At 40.5% G+C, this 20,050-nt stretch overlaps 1 protein-coding gene across 4 annotated transcripts in view; it reads right to left on the reverse strand.

The window, feature by feature from the left end:
* The window catches only part of MYRF (myelin regulatory factor), a 197,909-nt gene extending 178,868 nt beyond the window's left edge, over positions 1-19,041 (reverse strand). For all 4 annotated transcript variants that reach the window (XM_040328424.1, XM_040328422.1, XM_040328425.1 and 1 more), the window contains exon 1: positions 18,579-19,041. In XM_040328424.1, coding sequence (XP_040184358.1) covers positions 18,579-18,624 — 46 coding nt within the window. In that variant the 5' untranslated portion in view covers positions 18,625-19,041. The remainder of the gene's footprint in view (positions 1-18,578) is intronic.
* Positions 19,042-20,050: the final 1,009 nt, after the last annotated feature.

A 20,050-nucleotide genomic window follows, 5' to 3' on the forward strand; every position in this document is an offset into this window, starting at 1 on the left:
TCTGCTGAGAAACCTTGGGTCCTGCTATTCGTGGGGATTTTACTTTGACATTTACCACCTACTTAAATATTGTTGGTGACCAAGTACACCCCTTCATTAAAACAGTATTCCCTGATGGCCGTATCCTCTTTCAGCCAGGAAATGCACCCTGCCAGACTGCAACAATGGTTCATGCATGGTTTGAGGAATACAATGAATTCAACGTGTTCCCCAGATTTCAATCCAATTGAGCATCTGGGGGATGTGCTGGAAAAACAAGTCCAATCCATGGAGCCCCGCCTCATAACTTACAGGACTTATTTTATAGGATTTACTACTGATGGCTTGGTGCCAGATTTTCCAGCATACCTTCAATGGTTAGTTGTGTCCATGCCTCAACGAATCAGGATAGATTGGGCTGCAAAAGGGCTGTTTGGTGGCAAAAGGGGGACCTACCTAATATTAAGTAGGTATTTACAAAGTTATGGCTAATCGGTGTAGACCAGACTAATACCAGGTTAATGAACAGCAAAGGGAGGGAATGGTACAATAGACAGAGGGAATAAGTGTTTTCTCCTTACTGCCACACTCAGATGGCGCTTGTTTTTCCTTTGTGTTTCACACCAGGTTGATGGCCCCCAAGTTCTCAATTCAAATGACTTTATTCTTTAAAAACCAGGGTAGGAAGCAGATAAAATATCAAATGCGTTTAATGCATACCTGCGCTTAAAGCCCAACACCAGGAAATCCTCCCTTGCAGTGTCCCCTCCCTGCGCACTGCAAACATTAAACGCTCATTGGGCCAGATTCACGTAGCTCAGCGGATCTATAGATCCGCTCGATCTATGTGAATTAAGATCCGCTCATGCAAGTTTAGGAGGCAAGTGGCTAATTCACAAACCACTTACCTCCAAACTTGCGACGGCGGATCCTAAATCCCCCGGCGGAATTCTAATTTCGCGGCTAGGGGAGTGTACTATTTAAATCAGGCGCGTTCCCGCGCCGATTTAAATGCGCATGCGCCGTCCGGGAAATTTCCCGGCGTGCATTGCTCCCACTGACGTCACTAGGACGTCAGTGGTTTCGACGTGAGCGGGACTTGCGACGCGCGTGTTCGTGAATTGGCGTATGCAAACGGCGTTGGAAAATTCAAAGTCGACACGGGAACGCCAGCTATACTTAACATTGGCTGCGCCTGCTAAAAACAGGGGTAAGTATACGACGGGAAAACCGCTACGGAAACGACGTAAGAACACTGCGACGGGTCCGTGTACGTTCATGAATTTGCGTATCTCGCTGATTTACATATTATTTATCGTAAATCAGCGGGAACGCCCCCGGCGCCATTTTTAAATTGAAAAAAAGATCCGACAGTGTAACACAGTGTAACACTGTCAGATCTTAGCCCTATCTATGCGTATCTGATTCTATGAATCAGGCGCATAGATAGGACCAGTGTAAGTCAGAGATACGATGGTGTATCTGTAGATACACCGTCGTATCTCTTTGTGAATCTGGCCCATTATGTCTAGGGGTTATTATTATTATTAAAAAATGCTTAGAAACGCAGTCATGGGCCTGGATGCGTAGAATCTCCCTGCTCATTAGAGCAGGGAGATTCTGATCTTCTAAATCTAGCTTAATCATCAGTAACCAGAAGTTACTCTACCACTCCTACGCGGATGACACGCAACTATATTTTCGCATTTGCAACAATAAGGATCATTATCTCGGACTAGAGAAATGCCTTACTTTGATAGAAAATTGGATGACGAAGAGTTACCTTAAACTCAACGGCTCAAAAACAGAACTTCTCCTGTTTCACGCCAACCGAAAGAGATTTCCCGCACCGACATGGACACCGCCGCCCATTCTGGGACAAATCATCACCCCTAGCACCAAAGTCAAAAGTCTCTGAGTCACTTTTGACACCCACATGACAATGGATGCACAAATAGGGTCAGTAGTCAGTGGATCCCACCATCTGCTGCGCCTACTTCGTAGACTCGTCCCCTTTATCCCGAAAGAAGACATAGCAGTCGTGGTGGGAACAATTATCAACTCCAGACTCGACTATGCAAATGCCCCTTACCTCGGACTCCCAAAATACCAAATCACTCGTCTGCAAGTTGTTCAAAATACAGCCGCTCTACTCGTGACTGGGAAAAAAACATGGGAATCAATCTCGCCTTCACTGAGATCCCTTCATTGGTTGCCAGTAAAAGACAGAATTACTTTTAAGGCACTCTGTCTGACGCATAAGTGTGTTCAAGGAAATGCACCCCAATATCTATGTGAAAAATTAAAAAGTCACAACCCCAATCGCGTGCTCCGATCCACCGACCAAAATCTACTCCAGATACCCAAAGCCAGATACAAGTCCAAAGGAGAACGAAGATTTGCAGTCCAAGGACCTAGACTATGGAACGATCTACCAACCAGCATCCGAATGGAGGAGAATCACCTGGCCTTCAGAAAAAAAATCAAAACCCATCTTTTCTGAAGGCAAAAGGACAGTAGGGAATGAATACTAAGCGCCCAGAGGCGATTCAGTTTGCATGTGTTGCGCTATATAAGTTTCTCACTCACTCACTAGCTCCCTTACTGGCCAGGATGCAGTGACCTATAAGCCCCCATAACACTTCTGGAAGAGCAAGGTCTTCAAACTCTTCCTAAAGCTTAGCAAATTGGTGGTGTTTTTTAGGACCAACGGTAAATCATTCCATACCTTACCCCCCTGCACCGAGAAAGCAGGTCCTCCTCGTCTCTGTTTCTTCACCCTAGGGACAACGACATTCGTTTGGCCCGCTGAACGTAGTGCTCTACTATGAGCATATCGTGTGAATTTTTCCGGAGGTACTCTGGTCCACCTCCATGGACTATCCTATGCATAAAACAGCCAATCTTAAACTGAACCCACTCACCAACGGGCGACCAATGCAAGGTATTAAAAATTGGGGTGATATGATCTCTCCTACCAGCACAAGGGTTCATTTTTTTTAATTCATAAAGTTGGGCTTTATTCATACTCTATGATTAAGCGCAGGTACGTGTGAAACTTGTTAGTGATTCAGCTTGCTACCCTGGGTTTATGGAATATAAATATTTGCATTAGAGCCTGCAGTGAAGTCAACCTGGTATTTGTCTGTTCTACAAAAAAATTGAGTTTGGATAAAAGGTTTAGTTTGCTATATAACAATATTGGTAATTACATTTTGAATTTTTATATAGGTCAGACCAGAAACACACGGATAACTGAAGAGCAAAGAGGAACAAAGGGATTTGTTTCCAAAAGAGATACAGTCTCTTCAAATGAGGAATTACTTGGGGCTTTTTGGCTGCCCCCCCCCCCCCCCCCCTCAGAGACCAGACTCCATGGCTGTAGCACCTTTCCAGTAAGAGTCACACCTACATACATTTCATTTTTCAGGAAGTAGAGGTATTTTCTCTTTGATCGATTACTTTCCAGCTTTTCATTTTATAGCCCTGAGAAACTGAACAATGAGGAACAACAATGTAAATGTTATTGTGTAAGGTGTTCAGTGACTAATCTTAAAGTGATTGTAAACGATCACATTGTAAAACAACCCATTCCGTTTAAAATAGAAATGTAAGGCAAAACGTTTTTGTATGGCTATAAAAACATTATAAATACCTTTTTTCTCTTTTTTAAAAAAAAAAAAAAAAACCCCTCTATTCTCAGCTGTATAAGAGCTGGGTGGAGGAAAGGCAACGGCACACTGAGCTTCCCAGTGAATGACTGTACAGTAGGGGCTGAACGAAAAAAAAAGATGAAGAGTTCCGATGTTAGTGCATCGATCTCTCCTGCTGAGATATTGTGTTCTGACATGGGGACTGCCCCCTGCCAGAACACAGCAGTCAGAGCTGATTGGATGCTGATCAGCAGACCTTTTTCGGTCATGCCCCTTCAACAGAAGCTGTCAGACGGGCTGCCGGGTATGATTCTTGTGGGGCTGGGCGTTCCTAGTTGATTGACGTTCCTCCGACCGGCGCATACTGCGCGTCGCGACTTTCCGACAGAAGCCGAACGTCATTGCGCAGGCGCCGTATAGAGTCGGCTCTATACGGCGCCTGCGCAGCGACGTTCGGCTTCTTTCGGAAAGTCGGAGGAACGTCAATCAACTAGGAACGCCCAGCCCCACAAGAATCATACCCGGAAGCCGAGGGATGAAACGGCGATATCAAGGTATGTACGAAAAAAAAAAAAACAGCCTAACCGCAGTTCAACCAGTCTTCTGAATGTATTGTTAGAATTTTTTTTTAGGGGGAACCTCCACTTTAAGATTACTTCACTCCAAGGACTTTTCCCTCCTCACACAAAGGAATCAGCCCACAGCATATGTTCACCTCAAAGGGGAACTCATTTTCCAATTGTATATTTAATATTTTTGTTATTTCTTAACCACTTGCTTACTGGGCACATATACTCCCTTCCTGCCCGGGTCACACTTTGAATGACGATGGCGCAGTCATGGTACACTGTACCCATATGAAATTGTTATCAATTGTTTTTCCACACAAATAGAGCTTTTTTTGGTGGTAATTAATCACCACTGGGTTTTTATATTTTTCGCTAAACAATAAAAAAAAAACAGTTTTCATAGTTTGTTACAAAAATTTTGCAAACAGGTAATTTTTCTCCTTAATTGATGTGCGCTGATAGATTCTTCAGGAATTAACCAACATTTGAGCCACGTGTGGCCAGCATAACCTGTCTGTCTATCTTTACCATTACGTAGCAAATAGTAGATTGAATGGTTAGATTGGGAGATCATATTTACAGAATAGATTTCTTTCTGAAGTACAAATTACGTCGATCTAGTTCTGAATTGTTTGGTTGAAAAATCCAAATCTGTTTTTATGGTCAGCGGTTTCCTAAATTCTTCATTTGGTCAGCGAGAAGCTCTAAAACTGTGTTTTTTATCGTCGCTTTAGATTTATGACCTATATACAACATATTCTGTTCATTTGTGCTGATACCTGACTTTTATTTTTTGTAGTTGTATGCAATAGATGTAAGTTCAGATGGAAGATAAGAATTGTGCGGCTGGACGGTGAAATGAAGGGGTTACACTTTGTACACATGGCCTCTCCTGGAATATCCCAGCTGTACTCCTCCCCCACCTTTCTTCTAAACATTTTTCCCAATGCCCATTTTTTTTAACAAGCTCTTATCTCATAAATTAACTGAGTGCTGGGGATGCCACATATTTGCAGACTGCCGTAACTCTTTCCTTGCAGAGGGGCCAGTTTCTAGTGAAACGCCAGCCAAGGGTCACCTAGATTCACCCCGCACCTTTTCAACAATATGATGCACCCAGGCCAGTACTATAAACAGTCACAAACAACCTAAATTCCCAAACACTGACCTTCCATCCCACTGAACACCTGAACTGTGTCACATTCTGACAGCCCGTCTATTGCATGCCATAGACAAAACAGGCTGATCTACACAGGAGAAGAAGAAGAAATTAGGAAAATTGTCGTAGATTGCTGTTCTGTGAAAAAGCCACACTGGCCTGCCAAGAGGTCTATGGCCTTAAAGTGATCCTGTCTTTACGTGGTAACTAAAAAAAAGCAGCTCTGTAAAAAAGATCATCTATACTTACCATTCTGGTAGTCCATGTCTTTAAACGGCACCGCTTCACTGCTTCTGGGACGGTATTCCACCATTCCAGGAGTAGAACTACCTGACAATTTTTGGTTGCCCTCAACTACAACTCCCACCAACTACAGACTTGGGGCCAGATTCTCGTAGTTTGGCGTAACTTTGTGCGGGCGTAACGTAACCTTTTTACGTTATGCCTCCGCAACTTAGACGGGCAAGTGCTGTATTCTCAAAGCACTTGCTCCGTAAGTTGCGGCGGCGTAGTGTAAATAGGCCGGCGTAAGCCCTCCTAATTCAAATTTGGAACAGGGGGGCGTGTTTTATGTAAATGTTCTGTGACCCGACGTGATTGACGTTTTTCACGAACGGCGCATGCGCCGTCCGTGGAAATCTCCCGGTGTGCATTGCTCCTAATACGCCGCAAGGACGTATTGGTTTTGACGTGAACGTAAATTACGTCCAGCCCCATTCACGGACGAGTTACGCAAACGACGTAAAATTTTCAAATTTCGTCACGGGAACGACGGCCATACTTAACATTGGTACGCCGCACTTACGCCACAATATAGCAGGGGTAACTTTACGCTGGGAAAAGCCGAATTCGCGTATCTAGCTGATTTACATATTTTGCGTAAATCAGCGTACACGCCCCTAGCGGCCAGCGTAAATATGCAGTTACGATCCGACGGCGTAAGAGACTTACGCCTGTCGGATCTAAGGGAAATCTATGCGTAACTGATTCTAAGAATCAGGCGCATAGATACGACGGCGCAACTCAGAGATACGACGGTGTATCTGGAGATACGCCGTCGTATCTCTTTTGAGAATCTGGCCCTTGATGGAGAAATTCTAGACAATTTTAGGTTGCAATAAACTCTACGCTAACTTCCACAAAATGATCTGAATGGGAAATTGTAGGACAGAGCTGATTGAGCCAATATAGTGCTGACTGAGTCTGCACTGTAAAACTTTCTGAGGCATGAGCAGGCAACTGAGGACATACTCTCATGAAATAAGAAAAGTTGCTCCAGGTGAGCGAGCCTCTGGTTAATCCCCACACACACTAGTCACATACTAGCCCAGCTTGCATGCTGTGAAACATGAAGAAATAATTCCGGATGGCTGCCCTTCCAAAAATCCTTTTATTGAAGTTTCATATGACAAGTGGTTGACAGATGGAGCAGGGGACAAAGAGGTAGACGCGTTTTGCGCAAATGTTAGCGCTTAGTCATTACCAGGACATACTCTATTGCATGGGTGTACCTAGGAGAAGTAATACAAACTATTCTGCCATAGTAAGGGAGAGAAGCAAAGGCACATCTATATGGCACAGTAAAAGGGGTGATGGCTACAGTGCTGGCTGTAGCCTCCTTCATAGCAATTCCCACAAATTGGGCTTCAGCCTGGGGTGCAGCTACTGCCAACACAGACAAATTAAAAATAAATGCTTTTAACACACAACGGGGCCATTGATCAAAACAGGACCTATTGTTACATGAACTTGGTTCCTTGGTGAATTCAACTTTAGATTTTTTTTAGAATGTAGTGATAATTGTTTTTTTAATGGGCTTGTTATCTTTTTTTATTAAATATTCTTCCACCATATTTAAAAATACAAATTAAATTAAATCCATGAGTGAGGCCCTGTACACACAACGGACCGTTTTCATCGGTCCACTGCTAAAGTGGCCTGATGGTCTGATGTGTGTACACACCATCAGTTCAAAAACCGATCGGGTCAGAACGCGGTGACTTAAAACACACGACGTGCTGAAAAAAACGAAGTTTAAAGCTTCCAAGCATGTGTCGACTTGATTCTGAGCATGCGCGGGTTTTAAACCGATGCTTTTGTATACTAACCATCGGCTTGGACCTATCGGTCAGCGGGCCATCGGGTCGATTTTAAAGCAAGTTCTATAATTTTTGTCCGACGGACAAAAGACCGATGGGCCGTACACACGGTCGGTTTGGACCGATGAAACTGAACTTAGGTCCGTTTTCATCGGTTTGGTCCGACCGTGTGTGCACGGCCTTACAGACTAGGTACCACAAGTCTTCAACACTCTCACCTGTAAATAGGCTGGGAGACGGACAACTCACCCCAGCCTAGGAGCTCTGCTGATCTCCCAGTTCCCTCCATCCTTATGCTTTCTTTCCACCAATTATGCAAAGATCCTCCATTCAGTGGACTATTGCAGAATGCAGAGTGATACCAACATAACCACATTGCTGCTGTATTACGTCTACAAAAGTACTCAAACACTCAGCAGTCAGATGGTATTACATCTGGAGGTGTCCCAACTCATAATGCTTCACATGATGCAGCCCTCCTCCACAAGATGCAGACCTGGGTAATCTCAGCAAAGTAACTGTAAAATCATTGGAGGGCGCAAACGCCTAGTGCATTACCAACACCACTTTTTATTAAAACCAAACTCAAAACATACAAACATAAAATGGAACAGGCGTATTAAATAACTCCAGCCATGGGGCGATGTCTTCTGACCAAATAGGCCAAGGATGGTAGGCTGACGCATTTCTGGAGGACATCCTCCCTTCTTCAGAGCTTACAGTTACTGTACTGCTGTGTATATATGTGATGTGTGTGATATTTTCACAGAAATAACTATAACCCTATATAATCATAAAATCTTTTGCACTGTATAAAGCAGGGGTCTCAAACTGGTGGCCCGCCAGCTGTTGCAAAACTACAAGTGCCATCATGACTCTACCTTGCAATGCCTCATGGGACTTGTAGTTTTGCAACAGTTTGAGACCCCTGGCATAAAGACAACTGTAATCTGTCATCATGTTAGTCTTAAAGTTTATTTCTAGCTGAAACAAATGATTATTTTTTTTAATGGAGTAGGGAATAGTGCTCCCTACACTTTCTGTTTTAGAGACACAGAAGGGAGTGAAAGAAACTCTTCCTAAATGAGAGGAAATACCCCCTAACACAGTTATCAACAGATTAGGTGTCTCCATTGGGAGATTTCTATTTTCCTTCTGTTGCAGTGACATCTGTAAAATTTTGCATTTCCTGTAACTTTTGGTTCTAGTGACAATAGTCATTAGGACAAATAAGGATGGTGAATCAACCTGGGGGGCATAGACAGCAATAAAAGCTTGGCAGAGGTTTTAACTCTTTACCAATGATCTAAAACTAAGAAAAAAGCTCTAGCTCTTTAAACTGATATAATAGGAGTACAAGTCAGTAATGGTAACCCCCAAATTTTTGTTATAATTTTAGACTTTAAAATCCCAATTCCCTCAGGTGATGGGAATAATAATAATAATAATAATAATAATAATAATAATAATAATATATTTAATATTAGTCCCTAGTGCTCAGTCACTGACCTGCAATAAACATGCAGATGAAAAAGAGTGAAATCAGAACTCCTGATCTGCATACTGACCTGGCTTTGGAACCGTCTGATAACCAGACAATCAGCATTTTCATAAAAGGAGGGGCCTTAAAGCCCAACTTCAGGAAAATTTGCACACACTGCAAGGATTATTAGCTTGTTTTGTCTAGGGTAGAAGAAAGGCACTTACCTTATCCTCCGCTCCCAAGGAAAATGGAGCTCCCCCATGCTATGGCAGTGGACTGTTCCCTGCTGTCATCATGCCCAATGTAGGACTATGGACCCTGCTTTGGCTTTGATGATGTCAGAACTCTAGACTGCTGGAGTGTGGGGGAGAAGAACCTGAGGGGGTCAGCCCAGCTGCTGGGAGGAGCAGAGGATTGGGTAAGTAAATCCTCTTTTTTGGTTCCTCAAGACCAAAATGAGCGATCAACCTTTACAGTTGACTGTAAAGGTTGAGGAGATTTAGTTGACCAGAGTTGGGCTCTTAAGGAGATGTACAGCAAAGCTTGTTTGGCTGTATTTCTCCTGTGGATCACAGGAGTGTGGTTCATCCTGCACTCCTGTGACCCGTTTACAGAAGACAGCAGACTGAAGCCTGCTGTCGGCTGACATCACAGAGCCAGTCCAGGCTTGGGAAAAATCACGACCATAGGGTCGGGATCCACCCACATGCCTGTACTGGCATCTGGCTCAGCCTCTCAGCTCCTCAGCATCTGGCTCAGCCTCTCAGCCTCTCCAAACAGACAGTGGAGACTGAAAATGACCAGCTCTCTGCTCAGGGAGCTCTGAGAACCAAGCAATCGGCGGTATTTGATCACTCGGTTCTCAGTTTTAGAACCAGCGGGGGACAGATGCAGCATCAGATTGATGCTGCATCCACATAGGTAAGTATGATTCTGAAAAAAATACCAAATCCCATACTTCTCTTTTAAGCTCACCAAACCTGTTACAATATGATTGTACAATATTCTTTAAATCTATCAACAATAGGTAGGTAGTGGGAAGAATTCCCTTTATAATGGTGGTCAGTGAAAAGAATGCCCCTGAAATTGGTGGTCAGTGGGAAAAATGCTACTTACATTGGTGGTCAGTGGGAAGAATGCCCCTTACGTTGGTGGTCAGTGGGAAGAATGCTCCTTACATTGGTGGTCAGTTAGAAGAATGCCCCTAATATTGGTGGTCAGTGGGTAGAATGCCCCTTTATTTTGGTGGTCAGTGGGAAGAATTCTCCATATAATGGAAGTCAGTGGGAAGAATGCTCCATATAACGGAAGTCAGTGGGAAGACTGCCCCTTATAATGGTGGACAGTGGGAAGAATGCCCTTATATTGGTGGTCAGTGGGAAGAATACCCCTTATAATGGAAGTCAGTGGGAAGAATGCCCCTTTAATGGTGGTCAGTGGGAAGAATGCTCCCCCTTACAGATAGTTTAAAACATTATTGGTATCACGAATACCTTATCTGAGAGGCAGAAATTGCTCGGTGCTCCAAGGAACCCCTAGTAATCTTTGGAGGAAACCTACATTTCTGGTTGAGAAAGCACATTCGCAAAGTGAGGGGAATTTCTTTTTTAGAGTTGTCACTTGGAACAGGTGCTCCTATCGGAAGATATCCCCTCACCTCTTGTTCTAATGAGAAATTAAACATTATTCCACGGTTTTGTTGTCGGAATGTCCGATCGTGTGCACGCGGCATAAGAGATGCAGACAAATGGAAGTACAAATGTTTATATTAATTAAAGGGACAGCACACCTGATGTGCTCCAACCCCCTAGAGCTGTCATTACAGAGTGGTCTTGCTTTTGCAGCTGGATACTGTAATACATTTGTTGAGTTTCAAAATAACTATGGCAGTGGACAAAGATTTTTCCAAATTATCTTACGTATATCCAAAGACAAAACTTTTTTCACTTTAGATAAGTAGACAATGATTAAAACCTCTCATATTTTTGCAATCTGGATCACTTTGAAAGACCTCCCCTCAATTTTTGGGCTATAAATACAAAAGAAAATGAAAGAATAGGGTGTGAAGGGACCTACCTCCTATAAATTGGCCTACCTCCGGGTCCGATCCGGTCTGCTAAAGAAAACTGGAAGGGGATCTGGCTTTTTCTGATTAGGCAAATCAGATCGGAGGGTAGTCAGGTGTAAATGGAAAATGAAGTCCATTTACTCCCGGCCACGGATAGAGCAGAGTGGGCTCTATCCATCTCCACTCTGCAGAAACTGAGCGGACATGGATGCCCCCCCCCCATGAGAAGGGTATCTGTGAGCTGATTCTCTGCTGATCGGTACAGAATCTGCCCCTTGTGAAAGGGACCTTATTATTGAAACGACAAAACGCCTGTAGCAAACGCTCGTTGTCGCGCTAGTCGCTTAAATCGAGCGTTTCCATTACTTTCTATGGGAAATAGAAACACCCAAACCGCCCGATACGCGCGACAAAAAAGGGTCCGGAACTTGTTTGAGCTTCAGGCGTTCGGCTTCAGGCGAATTGGAGTGGAGATGTGAACCATCTCCATAGACAGTAATGTATTTTTTCCCCTCTAGCGTTTTTGAGCGTCGCACTTCAGGCGACAAAACGCTCAGGTGTGAATGCAGCCTTACAATGCTATTGGATAGCAACACCAATTGGACAACTTTGTGAGTTCAGCGCTATCTTTTCACTTTCCCAAGTAATCAATATCTAATAGGGGCTCTGCCTTTCACCATTTTATCCAAAATATTTTAAAAATGGCTTCAGATACCCTTAAGAAATATAAGAAACCAGTGGGTGATTTTTCTACCTGTGCCCAGGTATAATACCAGTTTTGATTGGAAACTGCCTTTAATTCAAAATAATTTTCTGTATGTTTCCTTTTTAGATAGGCAAAGGCCGGACGCAGTGCTTATTATTACCTGTCGTCAAAAAGGTTCCTTTCACTTTCATTATACCAAGAATGATGTATGAAGGTTAAAGGGGTTGTAAAGGAATTTTTATTTTCCCTAAATAGCTTCCTTTACCTTAGTGCAGTCCACCTTCACTTACCTCATCCTTCCATTTTGCTTTTAAATGTCCTTATTTCTTCTCAGAAATCCTCACCTCCTGTTCTTCTGTCTGTAACTACACGCAGTAATGCAAGGCTTTCTCCCTGGTGTGGAGCAAGCCTCTCGAGGGGGGAGGGGGCAGCAGGCAAGTCAGGACACTCTCTACTTTGCAGATAGAGAAAGGAGCTGTGTGTTAGTGGGCGTCCTGACACTACTGCTCGCCCCTCCCCCTTAAGAGACTTTCTCCACACCAGGGAGAAAGCCTTGCATTACTGTGTGGAGTTACAGACAGAAAAACAGGAAGTGAGGATTTCTCAGAAGAAATAAGGACATTTAACCACTTAAGGACCCCTCACTGTATATATACGTCATTTTTTAAAGATGGATATCTCGGTAACGGCAGCAGCCGGTTTTAAGTAATTTTCTAGCAAAACATTTTTTTTTAATCTTGTAAACACCAAATCTGAAAAACAGGCAAGGTCCTTAAGTGGTTAAAAGCAAAATGGAAGGATGAGGTAAGTGGAGGACTGCACTAAGGTAAAGGGAGCTATTTAGGGAACAAAATGTTTCCTTTAAAACCTCTTTAAGAATATATATTTTACCAAGATAATGTACACAAGTAATATTACTTAAAATATATTTTTTCTGTATGAAACACACACATACATACTGTGCTATGAACATATGTGCAAATAAATAATGCAAAATCTAACTTGATAACGTCATTGGTTGTCCTAATCAGTAATGACAAATAATGAAAGATAAGCGAGTCTGTAACATATAACACAATAAATAAATTCAATAATGTCACACAGCACAAAAACTGGATTTTGCACTTAAGTACACACACTGTACACAAATTATTTTTTTTTTTACAGAATTTGTGCATCTGGATTTAGTGGCTTTTGTGGTATCCCACAGGAACGGACAAATAATGATCTTAATCTACTTAGAGAGTCAGGAGAAAGCATTATCGGTTGTATAATGTTAATTTTTACATATAATAATAAAATAGTATATGCAAAAAAGATATTGTGGTCTGAAGCACCATGAGCGATATGCCTCCACCCAAATATGCAAACAATACAAGATAAAATATAAAATAATACTATTTTCAGCCTTTGGACTGCGAAAACAGAACAGGGTGAAAACTAACAATCCTAAACATACATGTTACTATCCAACCCAATTTTTTTTATGCCACTTATGTTGTATGCTGTTCCAGCACATGTAGTGTCACTATCAGTGCCATAAAGGACTAAATACAGTCAAAGAATGAAATTATACCATTCACATATAGATTTGATTGTCTGCACATAAACCAATAAATGTCATGCAGGATGACACTGTAATAGTATAAACTACAATACAAAAAACTCCTATGTGGTAATAACATACACTACAATACAATAACTCCTACATTGTAATAATATATACTATAATAAAATAACACCTACATGGTATTACCATACACTACAATACAATAACTCCTACATTGTAATATGATATACTACAATGCAATAACTTTTACATGGTATTACTATACACTACAATACAATAACCCCTACATTGTAATAACCTACACTACAATACAATAACTCCTACATTGTAATAACATACACTACAATAACCCCTGCATTGTCATATTATACATACAATACAATACAATAACTCCTACATTGTAATAACATACACTACAATACAATAACTCCTACATTGTAATAACACACACTACAATACAATAACCCCTACATTGTCATAACTTACACTACAGAACAATAACTCCTACATTGTAAAAACACACACTACATTACAATAACACCTACATTGTAATAACATACACTACAATAACCCCTACATTGTCATAACATACACTACAATACAATAACTCCTACATTGTAAAAACACACACTACAATACTATAACTCCTACATTGTAATAACATACACTACAATACAATAACTCCTACATTGTAATAACACAAACTGCAATACAATAACTCCTACACTGTAATAACATACACTACAATACAAAAACTCCTACATTGTAAAAGCACACACTACAATACAATAACTCCTACATTGTAATAACACACACTACAATACAATAACTCCTACATTGTAATAACACACACTACAATAACCCCTACATTGTCATAACATACACTACAATACAATAACTCCTACATTGTACAAACACACACTACAATACAATAACTCCTACATTGTAATAACATACACTACAATACAATAACTCCTACATTGTAATAACACACACTACAATACAATAACTCCTACATTGTAATAACATACACTACAATACAATAACTCCTACATTGTAATAACACACACTACAATACAATAACTCCTACATTGTAATAACATACACTACAATACAATAACTCCTACATTGTAATAACACACACTACAATACAATAACTCCTACATTGTAATAACACACACTACAATACAATAACTCCTACATTGTAATAACATACACTACAATACAATAACTCCTACATTGTAATAACACACACTACAATACAATAACTCCTACATTGTAATAACACACACTACAATAACTCCTACAAAACTTGTGATTAATCCCTTGATCATACAATTCCAAAAACACTAAAAACTTTCTAATGGCATGTTCCTAAAGTACGCAAGCAATGGTGATAGGTAATAATATTAAAGAGTGGCATCCAAGAATTGTTGATTGACAATTGTATGGCCATGTGTATGGTGGATGATGACTCCATTGTTTTATTATCTTAGATAAATTTGTAAAAAGACCAGTCACACAATAGAAAAGTAGAAAAGGAGAGAATAATTCTACGTTTACATACTGAATTTCATCTGATGCCAGCCTGATACAAAGATTGCTTTAATAAAAATTCACACAATTTGTATAGACAAATCTTGTCATATTCACACTGCTGTCCTATATGGATGGCTGTACACTCTATATGGGTTCTGTGTTGCTTTAAACATGGACAGAAAGGTGCTTATATAAAACGGCTGTATTTTAGCACTGGCAAAGTGGAAACGCATACAAAATCTTAACCAGATTGCAGGATTTTAGGCAGGAAAATAAAAGAAATTACATTTGAGTGTATTTAAACACACAATCTTCCATTTGGCATAAGTTCAATCAATTCATGTATAGACTCCTATGGTATCCCTCCATGTGGCATTACAAAAAGAGCCCCTTTAAAAACAACCCATATTAGTGTGGCTGGCTGCAAAGTAGTGTTATTTTAGGACATAATCTGCATTCTTATTGCTAAAATTAGCAGCTCTAAAACCTAAAATCTCAGTAACAGGCGATAGGGTTGATTGCCTTGTATGCTTTTGCTTGTGATGTACCGCTTAGATAAATATAATTCTATACAAAAATAGAGCTCCCATCAACACAAAACAAGATACTGATGTATCTATCTTTTTAGTACAGTAAAACCTTGGTTTGAGAGTAACTTGGTTTGAGAGCGTTTTGCAAGACAAGCAAAATGTTTTAATACATTTTGCCTTGATATACAAGCAATGTCTTGATATAAGAGTAGCGTCATGTCACAACTGAGTATAAAAAAGAAGAGAGGAGCCTCTAAGTGTAGCAATATGGTTACATTTAATGAAGGTACAACATTTAGCATCACTTAGAGGTGCCTCTCTTCTCTTTTATACCCTGTAAAAAAAATGCTTTGATATACAAGTGCTTTGGATTACAACCATGTTTCTGGAACGAATTATGCTCGCAAACCAAGGTTTTACTGTATTTGTTCTGGAATATCTGGATTTTTCTACTACCTGTACATATGACACCTTTCTTTCTACCTATGCAGCTATTTTAAATTAAATGTTTTAAAATTACACACATCCCGAATTTCAGGTTTACATTTTATATTATTATTATTTATTAAACAGATTTATATAGCGCCAACAGTTTGCGCAGCGCTTTACATCAGGGAATATATAAACACATATTTTCTTTTGGATAAATATTTAAATAAGTAGTAACTGACATATTTGGATACATATGTTTAATTTCTCAGTTACAAACATCCTAATCTTTAGATTTTTTTATGCCACCTGCACTGATAGTTCCATGTAAATTATTACATGTAAATTCTATTAGTATGAAATTATAGTTTGTATATAAAAAAATATATTTTTATTTGTACAGAATTAACCTTTATTGTAGAATAAAATGGTAAAGTAACACAACCAGATGATTTTGCATTCAATAAATGTTTAAAATCACATTTAAAGTTAGAGTTAAAAATATAACAAAATCTGTGTACAATTTATATAATATTATGAACTTATTTTCCATACTTTGTTCTTTTATTTTTTTTTTGGTTATAAAAGAAAACGTTAACGTGGTATGAATTCTGTGTGATAAAATAGATATTTGAATTATGTAATGATCAAAAAATTTTGAATAACATAATTGCTTCAATGCAGATAAAAAAAAAAAAGAATTTAACTGATAAATTCAATAATTATTTAAATACTTAACAATTACTCCAGCTATATGTATTGTAACAGGAAATTATTTAATTTTTAAAAGAAGGGAAATTATTTGCAGTCGAACACAGATCTGCAGAATTCTTATCTACAGCAGTGGAAAAACAAAGGTGAGATTTTTTTTTTTCTTAGATTGCATGGACATTACAAAGTATGAACGCATGGATCATTCTTGATCTCACTCTATGGATGTAGAGAGAAATTAATTAAATTTGAGCCTAGACCTTCTTGTTTTAGATTGGTCTCATCAGAGGGGAAAGAATTGTTGCTGATGGGTTGAAGCATGTGTAGCCAACATGGCTGTAGCCCATGGTAGCTCAATAAAACAGATGCTTCTCATATATTATAATTTTCTGGTATCTAAGGTTCATCTTGTTGCCCCAACTTGACCTCAGGCCTATTTTGTTAACCTATTTATTGCCAAAGTAAGCCATTAGGATTGGCAATTCCTGGCATTCCTCTGAATCACTGGTTAAAATGCCACAGCTTTTTTTGCTAGAATAGCATCAGCTTTTCCCCATTAGCTCTTTCTAGAAAACATACGCCAGCCAACTGTAGTTGAAGGTCCAAGAGGTGGCTGCTGTGCCAAGTGGCATATAGAGAGCCAATTCTGTGTGGAAGGCATCTGATATTGTCCTTTAGAACAGCTGCTGATCTCCCCAGGTGTATATTTTTTATCCTAAATGCGAAAGCCCCCCAAGGAAGATTTGACACAAGAACGATAAAAACACAAAAGTGACCTGGTTTGAGGTCTCAAGCCTCGTACACACGATCAGTCCATCCAATGAGAACGGTCCGAAGGACCATTGTCATCGGTTAACCGATGAAGCTGACTGATGGTCCGTCGCGCCTACACACCATCAGTTAAAAAAACAATCGGGTCAGAACGCGGTGACGTAAAACGCGATGACGTGCTGAAAAAAAACGAAGTTCAATGCTTCCAAGCATGCGTCGACTTGATTCTGAGCATGCGCGGGTTTTTAACCGATGCTTTTGCAACATAACGATCGGTTTTGACCTATCGGTTAGGTGTCCATCGGTTAAATTTTAAAACAAGTTCTCATTTTTTGACCGAAGGTTAAATAACCTATGGGGCCTACACACGATCGGTTTGGACTGATGAAAACGGTCCTTCAGATCGTTGTCCTCTGGCGATCCTATCGTGTGTACGAGGCCTTAAGCTCACCACACGTGTTACAATCACCTTTAGATCTTCCAACAAGCATGTAGTACAAGGGCCTGCCTAATTTGATACCTATTGATTGGAAAGTTTAGATAGGTCCTTATAGGTTTGGTAGATCTAAGATTGATAGTACAAAGCTTGTACGGTCAGATTGTAACGTTTATGGTAGTACAAGGGCCTGTCTGATTGGATACCTATTGATTGGAAAGTTTAGGTAGGTCTTCATAGTTTTGGTAGATATAAGATTGATAGTACAAAGCTTGTACGGTCAGATTGTAACGTATATGGTAGTACAAGGACCTGTCTGATTGGATACCTATTGATTGGAAAGTTTAGGTAGGTCTTCATAGTTTTGGTAGATCTAAGATTGATAGTGCAAAGATTGTATGGTCAGATTGTAACGTATTTGTTAGTACAAGGACCTGTCTGATTGGATACCTATTGATTGGAAAGTTTAGGTAGGTCCTCATAGTTTTGGTAGAGCTACGATTAATTGTACAAAGATTGTACGGTCAGATTGTAACGTATATATGTTAGTACAAGGGCCTGTCTGATTGGATACCTATTGATTGGAAAGTTTAGGTAGGTCTTCATAGTTTTGGTAGATATAAGATTAATTGTACAAAGATTGTACGGTCAGATTGTAACGTATATGGTAGTACAAGGACCTGTCTGATTGGATACCTATTGATTGGAAAGTTTAGGTAGGTCCTTATAGTTTTGGTAGATCTAAGATTGCTAGTACAAAGATTATACGGTCAGATTGTAACGTATATGGTGAGTCTTAGTTTTTTCTATCATATCCATAAGGATATGGAGTCACACATATAGAAATTTCCCCATGTGATCCTCATTGTTTCTTACCTTCGAAGAATCGCTGTAAAGCCTCCGTCTCATCCACAACTTCCATGGCTCTTTCCAAGAGGTACCCAAAGTCCTAGGGCTGTGCAGTCCGGGCTGCCATGAAGGTACAGACCATGAGTCTTGTCAGGAGGGGAACCTCAGATCTTTCCAATGAGGATGAAAATTGGAAATGTAATGACAATCGGTTACACAGGCCACTCGGCTGTTCTCTGCCAGCCAGAGAAAAAGATCAATGCAACAGTCCAGCTTCAACCAGATCCTCTGCTTCTAAGTCCAGTGCTTTCCTTCTGATTCCAAACTTTTCCTCATTGGCCGGCTCTCTGGGAAACGTCTGCGTTAGAGCAGCAGATCTTTCAACATGACTTTCTTTAGCTTTCTTTCTTAGGGACCTTAAGAGCTCTCCCTTCTTTCCTTTCTCTGGGTAGTGTCAGGGTCAGTATAGCAGCTTGTCTCCCTTGTGCTCCTTCCCTGGGGAGGATGCTTCTCCTAAGGTTTCTCTGCTGCCACCTAGTGGGCAAAAAGTAATTCTATGGGAAATATACATTGTAACTTACTCAGCATCATTTACCAGACTTGACTTGCACGAAAAGGAAGACGTAAAAGAAGGAATTGCTACTTATTATCTCGGGATTTAAATGGTACAACCTGAAATTCATGAAGAGTATCAAAGACACTTTTTAATAATCTGTCTCACGGTGGTGCGACAAATGGCAGAACTTGCAACAGATTCATGTATTAGATTGTAAGCTCTTCTGAGCAGGGCCCTCTTAATCCTCTTGTATTTTACTGTATTATAACTGTATTATCTCCCTTTTATATTGTAAAGCGCTGCGTAAACTGTTGGCGCTAAATAAATCCTGTATAATAAAAATAATAATAATATGTCAGTAGGGTTGCAAAGATACTGGGCTAGATTCAGGTAGGGGGACGTAAAATTGTGCTGGCGAAGCTTATGTTATTTACGCTACGCCGCCGCAACTTAGACGGGCAAGTGCAGTATTCACAAAGCACTTGCTCCGTAAGTTGCGGCGGCGTATCGTAAATCTGCCAACGTAAGCGCGCCGAATTCAAATTGTCAAGAGGTGGGTGTGTTTTATGTAAATAAAACATGACCCCACGTAAATGACGTTTCTCACGAACGGCGCATGCGCCGGCCGTTAACGTATCCCAGCACGCATGCTCCTAATCACGTCGCAAATAGTCAATGCTTTCGACGTGAACGTAATTTACGCAAAGCCCTATTCGCGAACGACTTACCCAAACGACGTAAAAATTTCAAAATTCAACGCCGGAACGACGTCCATACTTAACATTGGCTATGCCTCATATAGCAGGAGTAACGTTACGCCGGAAAAAGCCTTACGCAAACTACGTAAAAAAATCCACCGGGCGCACGTACGTTTCTGATTCGGCGTATCCAGCTCATTTGCATATTCTACACTGAAATCGACTGATGCGCCACCTAGTGGCCA

Source organism: Rana temporaria, chromosome 11 (assembly GCF_905171775.1).
Source record: "Rana temporaria chromosome 11, aRanTem1.1, whole genome shotgun sequence".
In the NCBI taxonomy this organism is placed as follows: domain Eukaryota; kingdom Metazoa; phylum Chordata; class Amphibia; order Anura; family Ranidae; genus Rana; species Rana temporaria.